At 53.8% G+C, this 11,447-nt stretch overlaps 1 protein-coding gene across 1 annotated transcript; it reads left to right on the top strand.

The window, feature by feature from the left end:
• Nucleotides 1-1,252: 1,252 nt before the first annotated feature.
• Nucleotides 1,253-3,548, top strand: LOC308241345 (sodium/potassium-transporting ATPase subunit beta-3-like; the record flags this gene model as incomplete). Its single annotated transcript, XM_080654728.1, has 4 exons — nt 1,253-1,301; nt 2,261-2,569; nt 2,815-3,267; nt 3,526-3,548. 4 exons carry the CDS (start codon nt 1,253-1,255, stop codon nt 3,546-3,548), a joined length of 834 nt encoding a protein of 277 aa, XP_080510854.1.
• Between the last annotated feature and the right edge of the window lie 7,899 nt (nt 3,549-11,447).

Genomic DNA, 11,447 nt, shown 5'->3' with positions numbered 1-11,447 from the left:
GCCCGACTAGCAGCCCTCAGTCATCATTGAGGAGGTGACTCTGAGTAGCCCTGGGTGTTTGGTCTGAGCCCAGCTCACCCAGCCCAGCCCGCCGTGTCCAGAGCCTGGACTACAATGGAGGCTGCCTGTCAGTAATGACATCTGAAGCACTGAGCTGAGGGTAGGGCTGCTTCCGGCTCCTTCCATGACATGCAGACCAGGTGCAAAGAGGAACTCTGCCCACAGAGAACCACAGGGCGTGGCTCCTCTGGCCTCCACCCCAACACCCGCACAAGCAGAAGGGATGGCACCAAGGGGTGTGGGGGGGAGGTGGCCCTCCCTCCTGGACCAGCAGAGGCTCCTGGGAGTCTCAAGGAGAAGAGAGAAGTCTCTCCAGGCAGCTCCCCAGCATCAGAGAAAGCAAATGGCAGCTGCCACATGGGAACTGAGTCCATGAGTAATTAGGAGAACAGTCTGTGAGGGCCAGCATTCCATGAAAAACAAGAATAATGGGTCATCTCTGCCTGGCTCAGTGGGTGAGTGTCAGCCTATGACCCAGGAGGTCACGTTTGAATCCCGGTCAGGGCACATACCTGGGTTTCAGGCTCGATCCCGTGTGGGGCATGCAGGAGGCAGCCGATCAATGATTCTCTCTCATCACTGATGTTTCTCTTTCTCCCTCTCCCTTCCTCTCTGAAATCAATAAAAATATTTTTTAAAAAAGAATATGGGTCATCTACACTGGATTGGAGAATATAAAGGGTGTTGGCTCTGGAGTCGTAGAGACATGGATCCAGATCTCAGCTCTGCCACTTGCTCATAGAATGAATTGTAATAAATTGGGTGACCTCACCTTGGACACCTCAACTAGCAAAAGAGGATTCTGATAAATACCTTGCAAGACTCTTTGGAGGGTTAAGTAAACTGTGCCAAGCTCATCATGGAATGCCTAGAATAATGTAGTTGCTTAAAAAATAACAGCTACTGCTGTTAACCAGCCCATTCTGGACAGCTTTCCTTCTGCGTAGAGAAAGCGTGGAAGCAACTTAGAGCTGGACCCACTAACAGAGGGTCAGGAACGGTGAGTGCGCTTGTAGAGCCACAGGATTGGAGAGAGAAAATCTCACAGATTACACGGTCCAACCCCCTTTTTTTGGAAAGAGAACTGGGGCTAAGTGTCAAACTAAGGCCACCCCGTCAATGAGAGATAGAAATGAACCAAAATCCATGCTTGGCCCTGTTGTGGATTGAATACTGGCCCCCAAAATAGGACATGTTGGAGTCCTCACCCCCGGTGCCTCTGAATGTGGCCTTATTTGGAGGTAGGGTCTTGACCAGGGGTGGGCAAACTTTTTGACTCGAGGGCCACAATGGGTTCTTAAACTGGACCGGAGGGCCGGAACAAAAGCATGGATGGAGTGTTTGTGTGAACTAATATAAATTCAAAGTAAAGGAGTGGAGGGGAGAGCAAGAGAACCCTCCGCTCTTTCGGCTCCGTGGGCCAGATAGAACAGCCGAACGGGCCGGATCCGGCCCGCGGGTCGTAGTTTGCCCACGGCTGGTCTTGACAAAGGAAATGAAGTTAAAATGAGGTCATTAGGGTGAATGCGGGTTCAATCTGACGCGAGTCCTTATAACAAGGGGAAATGTGGACACAGAACAGGGAGGATACTCTGTGACGATTGGAGTTATACTGTCCTCAGTCCAGAAGCTGCCAGAAGCTAAGCGAGACCTGGAACAGACCCTCCCCTGTGGGGGAAGCACAGGACGTGGTTGGAAAGTCTGTAAGGAGGACTCTCTGAAAGGTTGGGGGCCTTTAGGGGGACCTTGCCGAAGGCAGCAGCCCCTGCCTCGACTTTCCCAAACTAGTCCGAGCCCCCTGGGTGTTTTACTGGAATCTCTGTTTAGTCTTTAGACACGACCTTATAGAAGCATGTGCTTTCTCAAGGATACTTACCCTGCTGATAGGATCTAAAGGTTAATTTTAGTTCAAGCTGTAGTTACAACAAAAGCTTAAGGAGGCAGGCGAACGGGGCTGTTTGGTTCCTATAGCCAAGCAGTCCCTTAGCCCTCTCTTTCACAGAAATGTGTGTCAGAGGCGGGGATTGGCTGCAGCAGGCAGACATCAGGTGCCCGTGGCCTCAGCACAGCCCGGCTCCACACGTGGCGCAGTGGGTTCGAGTGCCCGCAGCAGTGAGGAGGTGTCCTCGGCCGTTCCACCTTCTGCCGCTCGAGCCGGGACGTGCCTCCGCGCTCCTCGCCGCCTCCACCCCCGCCACAGCCACTCCCCTCTGCGCGCACACCGTGACGAAGAAAGACAAGAAGTCCTTCAACCAGAGCCTGGCCGGGTGGAAGCTCTTCATCTACAACCCGACCCCTGGGGAGTTCCTGGGGCGCACCGCCAAGAGCTGGGGTTTGGTCTTGCTCTTCTCCCTCATCTTTTATGGGTTCCTGGCTGCACTCCTCACATTCACAGTGTGGATTACGCTTCAGACTCTGAATGATGACATTCCAAAATACCAAGACCAGGTTTCTAGTCCAGGACTTTCGGTTTTTCCAAAACCAGTGACAGCGTTGGAATATTCATTTAGTGCAGGCGTCCTCAAACGACGGCCCGCGGGCCACATGCGGCCCGCCGAGGACATTGATCCGGCCCGCCGGGTGCCGCTGCCTGTCCTGCTTAGCAGCCGACGCGTCCCGGGCCCGCAGTGCGCATAGGAATTTGTTCATAGTTTTATTTTTAAACTAGTCCAGCCTTCCAATGGTCTGAGGGACAGTGAACTGGCCCCCTGTTTAAAAAGTTTGAGGACCCCTGATTTAGGGTGTCTGAACCAGAGTCCTATAAAGGGTATATTGAAGACCTTAAGAAGTTTCTAAAGCCATATGCTTCGGAAGCGCAGAAGAATCTCAGTAACTGCTCTGGTGGAGTCCTCGTTGAACAGAAGGGCCCAGTGTATGAAGCAGGTCAGTTTCCTCTTAACTTACTTGAAGCATGCAGTGGGGAGAATGATCCTGACTTCGGCTACTCCCGGGGACACCCTTGTATGCTTGTGAAAATGAACCGAATAATGGGGTTAAAGCCTCAAGGAAAAGCAGGGATAAAATGCACTGGTAATTCTAAGGGTGAAAACACAACAACTCTACCAGCTTATCCTCCTGAGGGAAACACGGACTTAAAATTTTTTCCATATTATGGGAAAAAACTGCATGCGAGTTATCGACAGCCATTAGTAGCTGTCCAGCACAACTATACTGCTAGCAACACCCCAAAAGAAGTAACAGTCGAGTGCAAGATTGTTGGGGGGGGGGGGGGGGAAACCCTGAAAAATGATGATGATCGTGACAAGTTTGTAAGACAAGTTGCTTTCAGAATCACAATGTGTGCGTAGGAGGAGTTAGATTGTGTCCACAGGGTAAATGCTGTGTGTCTGTCTGTATTTTGCATCAGCCGGACCTGACATTCTAGAATCAGGAGGCCACCTGAGAGAGAGGTTGGGGGGGGGGGTGGTACGTGACGCTGCGGTAACATGGCAATGTGCTTCCCAGCCGTGGTGTTCGGCATCCGCTGAAGGAACTGCCTGTTGCCTCTGCTGCCTTTGGAACCACTGCACAGTCGTCAGACAGGGACTGTGAGCACCTGATTCTGAACAGGTGGGTCTTGTCCCATTTTTTATGTGGTCTGACTGCCAAGGGTCCAAAGCTTAATGTGCTGTGCCATGTGAATGTTTTATAGATTTAACACTGGTTAACTGTCATATATTGATGCCAACCAAGTTTTAGGGGTAAAATGGTACCCACCAACCAGAAGTGACTTTACAGCTGCAAGAAATGTGTGGGGAGAAGTTCTGTGTGTGAGGAGGAAAAAAGAAAATAAAAGCGGATTTGAAAGGTAAAGAAGAAAGAAAGAAAGAAAGAAAGAAAGAAAGAAAGAAAGAAAGAAAGAAAGAAAGAAAGAAAGAAAGAAAGAAAGAAATGTGTGCCAGAGTAATCCGTTTATCCGCCGCTCGGGGTCTGGTCCGTCCCGGCACCCCTGGAGCCTCAGAGGGAGCTGGCCCTGCCGACACCCGGGTCTAAGGCTTGGCCTCCAGAACAGTGAGACAAGAGGTTTCTGTGGGGTAAGCCACTCGGTGTTGGGTGCTTTGTTTAAGCAGCCCTGGTGAACTAGTACAACTCCTTCCCAGGGCCCTAAACCACCCTACTAGTCAGTTTCAAATTCTGCTACACGGGACGCCCGGGCCCCTGGCGGACAGTGATATCCTGGTAAATGTTTCATAAACGGGTCTCAGGTTGTACAGTGTTTGCCAGTTCCTATGCTGTCAATACTCCCAACGTGGCCAATTTCAAGCCACCAACGTGTGGTTGGGAAGAGCTGTCCACCTCAGCTCTCCTGAGCCAGTCTTAGCCCCTGAGGCTCCTCTTTTTGCCAAGACGACGGACTCATCTCACTGTTTGTTCAACTGTCTCTCGCAGATTAAACAGAGAGAGTACGCACAGCAAACAATAATGACGAAAATCGCAGAGCGGAATGAACACTGGCCTGCGAAGGGGCCTTCCTGGTGCCAGCTCCATTAACGAGCGACATCCAGTGTCCCACTTCCCGACCCCTTTCCCTGCAAACGGTGCGACTAGGGAATGCTCAGCACAGGAGTGTCGTGTGGGTGGCATGAGGGGCCAAGCACACGCTGACAATATTAGACATATGGTCAGCCTCATCTTACCAGCTTCATTCCAGTGGCTTCCGCTAGAGCAGGGGTGGGCAAACTTTTTGACTCGAGGGCCACCATGGGTTCTTAAACTGGACCGGAGGGCCGGAACAAAAGCATGGATGGAGTGTTTGTGTGAACTAATATACATTCAAAGTAAAGGAGCGGAGGGGAGAGCAAGAGAACCGGATAGAACAGCCGGATCCGGCCCGCGGGCCGTAGTTTGCCCAAGGCTGAGCTAGAGGGTGTGTGTGATTGATTCGCGAGAGACAGCGTTCAGAGTTGCTTTCAATGCAAAAAGCAAACTGACCAAGAAAAAATAATTCCAGAGGCGCTACTTTTGCTGCTTGATCCGCGTGAGCGATGGCAGCCGGAGCGTTTATTTTTAAAGCTCGGTATTTCCTTGAGGAGCGTGTTCCGACCGACGTGCCTTGCAGCCTCACCAGCAACAGCTCCGGCACATCCGGTGGGTCAGTGTGCCGGACGCACTGGGTGACAGCCCCCCTCGGTCAGCTACGGCTTGAGACCCGGGGATACGCACCAACACGGACAACAGCAAACTCCACAAGAACCAGGAACTCACCTCTCTCTCCTCATCTTGTCCATTCTGTGTGTGTGTGCACATGTGTGCATGTATGCGTGCATGTGGGAGTGCACGTCTCCTCCCAGACTGCCTCACACAAACTGTATCACCAACAACTCAAGAGTCTGGCGGGCTGACTTCTTGCTGCAGAGCAACTACTCAGGGTGCAGGTTTGCACTGTGTTCCTACAGGGACAGAGTGAAGAAGGTGGCAGGACCCCGGGATGTACCCTTAGAATGATGTTGTTTAAATGGAGGGGGGGCGGGGGCACTCAAATGAAAGAGTCCCAGGGTGGCTGTCTGGGGAGTGAGGAATAACAGGGGATGTGACAGTTAACAGGAAGAACGGGTGTGGAAGAGCTGGTTCCAGCAGCCCCTCACACCCCCTCCAATCCTCACACTGGAGAGTCACTGGGGCAGAGACGGCAGGTTGTGAGTTACAAGCCTAGAGCTGCATGTGACGTCCCCAAGAGAGGAAAGACAGAGGTCTTAGGGGGCACGGGGAGGGTCCCCACGATGGGAAGAAGAGGAGGACACTCAGCAAAGGCATTCACAACCTTGGGTACCAAAGATGCGGTGGGGGGGGGGGGACAAACTCCCATCCCAGGCCAGGTGAGGGTGTTTTAAGAGAGAATGGGGGTCAGCTTTGCCGAGCGCTGGAAAGAGGTGAAGGAAGAGAGCGGGAGGTCTGAGGGGCAGCCGATAGCTGTGTCAGTAAGGTGCCATGAGGGTCTTGGGGCGGCATATTTGTAACAGAGTGGTGGAGACAGGAGCCATCAGCAGGTAGGACAACCACCAATAATTGCCCCCACATTGCCTCTCAACACACGCGCTGGGGAGAGACCACACGGGAAAAAGCAGAGGAGCAAAGACGAGGAAAGAGAAATCATACGGTGGGAAAATTCAGTCCCAACAAATGAGAGACCTGGGGTGGGAGGTGAATGGACAAAAGCTGATGCGCTGCGTCGGGACCAAAGAGACGTGCGGGGCTCCGCGTGGAAATGAAGGACCGGCTCCCTGCGAGGGGCCGGGGAGACTCCGCCTCCGAGTCCAGCTCAGCAAGCAGGGCTCCATGTCAGAGGGTTGGCAACACGCAACCCACCGACATCCGGGGAGGCAGAGAGCGTGGGGCGGGGGCAGGGGGAGAAGCACATCTGTCAGCACGGGGAACCGTCGTTTTCCAACAAGCAAGCGACACCAGGACCAGGAAGTCTCCTGGGAAGTGGGCAGAAGACTCAGGGCAGCAGGGCCCAGCCAGACAGGCGTGGGAGGCTGAGTGTCTGGCTGACCCCCAAGAGAGGGGTCAGGCCCTGAGGCTGCGTGGGGCCAGGGGCAGATCTGCCTTGCTGCAGCCCAGAGCACAGGCCCAGGACCCTCAGCTCCTCCCCAGCCGGGCGGGAGGGGCTGGCGCACGAGCTCGCCGAGCACCCCAGTGTCCCTCAGAGGGTCCCAACGGAAGAGGGCCGCCCTGCCGAGAACCAGGCGGGATGGAGGAGCTGCTCCCTCATCGCGATGGGCTCACCTCAGACACGGAAAGGAGGGAGGCAGGCAGGGCGGAGCTCAGAGGCCGCCGGAAGAACATGCCGTGGGAAGGAGGCCCTGGAAGAAGTGGGAAGGAATGAGATTCCCGAGGCATGCCTGGCCTTGTTCCCCGGCCTAACCAGTCACAGGCCCGGAGCTGCTGGCGAACAGTCGTTCATCAACGCAGCGCCCTGGACACACACCCTCCCCGGAGGCTCAGCCTGGCCTGCTGGGCGAGGTCCAAGGACGGAGCTGACACGCATGTGTCCCCAGAAGAGGTCATGAACGTCTGTGCTTCGGCAATCAGTTCCCCATGGTGCCGAGCCAGCTGTCCTGAGATACTCCCCGTCTGGCTCTACCTGAGGACCAAGAGGTGAGTTCGACAACTTCACACAGAATACGAGAACTCCGCCGCTTCCTCTCCCAGCCGCCCGGCCCTCCCGGTTTCAGACCTGTGACCCCTGGAGTCCAGGACGGTGGCTCAGGCTCTGTTTAGGTGGAGAGGATGGAAAGAAAAGGCACATCTCTTCTTAGCCAAAAATGTTTTCAAAATCATCAATTCCTATGTTAAACCTATGTATACACTGAGTGGCCAGATTATTAGGATCTCTGAACGCATAATAATCTGGCCACTCATTGTATATCCTATATAATAAACGCTAATATGCAAATTGTCCCCTCGACCAGGAGTTCGACCAGCAGGCAGCCTGGCCAACTGCCCATGTCCCCTCCCCCTGGCCAGGCTGGCCGGACCCACCCATGCACGAATTCATGCACTGGGCCTCTAATATACATATATTAGTGGCCCAGTGCACAAAATTCATGCACATTAAAAGGGGATTAATTAGAGGAAATAATTTAATATTGCTATTTGCCCTTTCTCTATAATAGAAGTGTCAGAGATGAAAGAAAATTAGTAAAATGTATATGAAAACCTTCCTCCTGTCAGAGTCTGGGGCACACCACAGGACCCAGAGTCAAGTCCCCGCCCACCCACATGCGCCTCAAAATCACGTGAGACCCAGACCTGGCACCCCTGCATTGGGCTAGATCCAGACCCGACCAGTCCCACCCTTGTCAAGCCCTGCCAGGCAGGGGGTGTAGCCTCAGGTCCCCTGGCCTGGCACCAGGATGGGGGGCATGGCCTGAGATCCCCCAGCCCAGACCGGGGCGGGGGACGTGCCCTGAGGTCTTCTGTCAAGCCCCTCCAGGTGGGGGACATGGCCTGAGATCCCCTGCCAAGCCCCACTGGGTGGGGGTCATGGCCTGAGGTCCCCCAGCAAGCCCCGCCAGGCTGGGGGCATAGCTTCAGGTCCCCCAGCCCAGCACTGGGAAGGGGGCACAGACTCAGGTCCCCCGTCAAGCCCCACTGGGCAGGGGGTGTGGCCTGAGTTCCCCCAACCCAGCACTGGGGGTGCACCTTGAGGTCCCCCATCAAGCCCCGCTGGGTGGGGGGCATGGCCTGAAGTCCCCTGTCAAACCCAGCCAGGCAGGGGGGCACAGCCTCAGGTCCCCTGGCCTGGGGGGCGTGGCCTGAGGTCCCATCAAGCCCCGCCAGGCAGGGGGTGTGGTCTGAGGTCCCCCGGCCTGGTGCTGGGGTGGGGGATGCGGCCTGAGGTCCCCTGTCAAGCCCCACCTGGTGGGGTGTGCGGCCTGAGGTCCCCCGGCCTGGCGCTGGGGCAGGGGAGCAGCCTGAGGTCCCCTAGCCCAGCACCAGGACGGGAAGCGCACCTTGAGGTCCCCTGTCAAGCCCTACCAGGTGGGGGGCACAGCCTGAGATCCCCTGTCAAGCCCTGCTGGGTGGGGGACACAGCTGAGGTCCCCTGTCAAGCCCCACAGGGGCGGGGGAGGGCGTAGCCTCAGGTCCCTGCTGATTGCTCGTTAAGGCTCCTTATGGGAACTTGGCCTCAGCCATCTTTGTGACGGAGTGATGGTCAATTAACATATTCCCTCTTTATTAGATAGGATATACTGAGTGGCCAAATTATTATGCATTCAGAGACCATAATAATCTGGCCATTCAGTGTATATATTTAAGCCTATGTATATATATTATTGATTTCAGAGAGGAAGGGAGAGATAGAAACATCACTAATGAGACATCCATGGATCGGCTGCCTCCTGCCCGCCCCCTACTGGGGATGGAGCCCACAATCCAGGCATGTGCCCTGACCGGGAATCAAACAGTGACCTCCTGGTTCATAGGTCGATGCTACCGCTCAGCCACACCAGCCAGGCTCCTATTTTAAGCCTTTTAAATGACCCCAATGCTTCAGTGCCAACGACAATCCTTTAAAACTTTCTGACTTTCAGAGAAAGACAAGTATCACGTGATCACACTCACATGTGGAATCTAATGAACAAAATAAACTGATGATCCAGAGACATGGGAGCATGGAACAGGGTGGGCATCTCAGAGGGAAGGGGGGGGGTGGGAGGTAATCAACCAAAGACCTTGGATGCATATGTGCATCACCCATGGACACAGACAATAGGGTGCTGAAGGCTGGGGGTGGGGGGAGGGAGGGCTGGAGGGGGCCCACGGGGGGGGGGGGGGGAAGGGAACATTCGTAATACTTTCAACAATAAAGGATTATTATTTTAATAAACTTCCTGACTTCAGGTTGCCGCCTTCAAACCTGTGTGCGTGGTTTTCCTCTAAGGGGAAAATATTTTAGATCTGTTTCTGTTCGTCTCCGCAAGCGAAGGACCTGCACCTTTAGATTCGTACCTTAACCCAGAGAACACAGCACTGCGCCACCGGCCGCTGAGCCCGGCACCCAGCACGCACGCCCAGGTGCCCTGCAGGGACCTTGCGGAGGAGGAAGTGGCTCCCGGGCTCCGGTTTCCATGAGATTAGATCATAGACGCCCCGGGCAGTCACACTGGCCTCCGTGAGGATCTCGGTAAAGAAATGAAGAGGACACCTTGACCCACACCCTCTGGCCCACACAGCGGGCATGGACAGGGTGTGCCAGAGCAAGGGACCCGGGGCCAAATGGCGAGACTCCTGCCTCTCTGCATCAGGTTTTTCCCAAAGAATTGGGACCTGGAACTAGATAACCTCAAAAAGGAAAAAAAAATGGCTCCAACCTGTGGTTCATTTTCAAAGTCCAGTAAAAACCAAGCAAACGTGAAGTTCCTGGGACTTGGGTTCATGTACTGTTTTGAAATCCTCATTTTTCCCCCTCAGTGTCCTCTATGAGATGCCTGTGTTATGGGCATTAAAAAAAAAAAAAACCTAGCCCTAGCCTGCTTGGCTCAGTGGATAAACCGTCAGCCTGTGGACTGAAGGGTCCCAGGTTCGATTCCAGCCAAGGGCACATGCCTGGGTCGCGGGCTCGATCCCCAGTAGGGGGCGTGCAGGAGGCAGCCGATCAATGATTCTCTCTCATCATTGATGTTTCTATCTCTCTCTCCTTCTCCCTTCCTCTCTGAAATCAATAAAGAAATATATTTTTTTAAAAAAAACACAAACCTAGAGTCATAGAAGCATGAAGACTGTTGAACCTCAGAGGGAAGGCAGGGGAGGGCGGGTGGGAAGAGATTAACCAATGAACTTGTATGCATATATGCATGGCCCTGGACACAGACAATGGGGTGGGGGGGGGCTGGGAGGGTGGAGGGGGCTGGAAGAGGTTAATGTGGGGGGGAAGGAGAACCTATGTAATACTTTCAACAATAAAGTTTTTTTTAAAGAAAATACACACACACACACACACACACACACACACACACACACTCTGAAATAGAACAGTCTGTTTCCGTGGTTTATAAGCCACGCCCTGATAGGACGGAACCACTCTCCATTCCTTCCCCTTCCAGCATCACCTCACTGATGTCACCTGCCAAAGGCCAGGAGGGCAGACGACAGTTAGCAGGGGAAGGACATAGCGGCCACAGCTGTCTGTGTCCACGATGCAGGTCTCCACCACAGGCCCCGGATTGGCTCACAGCGCCAGCTGCACCAGCACCGCATGTCTGGCCTCCTCCCTCCTCTGACTGTCTTCCCTCGTCCCTTCCGTGGGTGTGTCCTCAGGATCTCCCCCCACGATCTCAGAAGCATGGTCGAACCTATGATGAGGTAGCTCTGGGCTCAAGTCCAAACTCCAACATGTAAACACTGTCTGGCTCTGAACCAGCTACCCACCCTCTGAGCCTCACGTTTCTTGTCCCTAAAATGCGCCTATGACATGCACAGCTTAGGGCTCCTGTAGAGATAAAGGGAGAGCATATCTGGGAAGCCCCTGGCACACGGTGCTGCTCTACGACCCTATATCCCTTCCCTCTCCTCCTCAATTCACTTAGAACGTTATGCTAACCGAACACTCAGGAACAATTGGACAAGAGCTTGGCTAGTTCTTGTCCCCTACGAAATACATAATGAATTACAGAATGTTCAAAGGAGGCCCCAAAAATGGCTCAAGAGGGTGGAGAGATGTCCGTGAGAGGAATAAAGGGAAAGATAAGCTTCTTAATAAAGGGAAAGGCAAAAGGAGATACACCACATCTACCGGGCAGAGAGAAAACACAAGTCCACCACCCCGGAACTGTCTCTCCAAGTCAGTTTCTTCTGCTGCAAAACCAAAACAATAATATCCACCTCAAAAGGCTGAAAAGAAAGGATGGACTTTAGGGAATGTTTATAAAAAAAAACTTAGC

Source organism: Plecotus auritus (assembly GCF_963455305.1).
Source record: "Plecotus auritus genome assembly, chromosome: 2".
In the NCBI taxonomy this organism is placed as follows: Eukaryota; Metazoa; Chordata; class Mammalia; order Chiroptera; family Vespertilionidae; genus Plecotus; species Plecotus auritus.
Note: the sequence above shows the minus strand (reverse complement) of the source record. Positions and strands in the feature narration are given on the sequence as shown.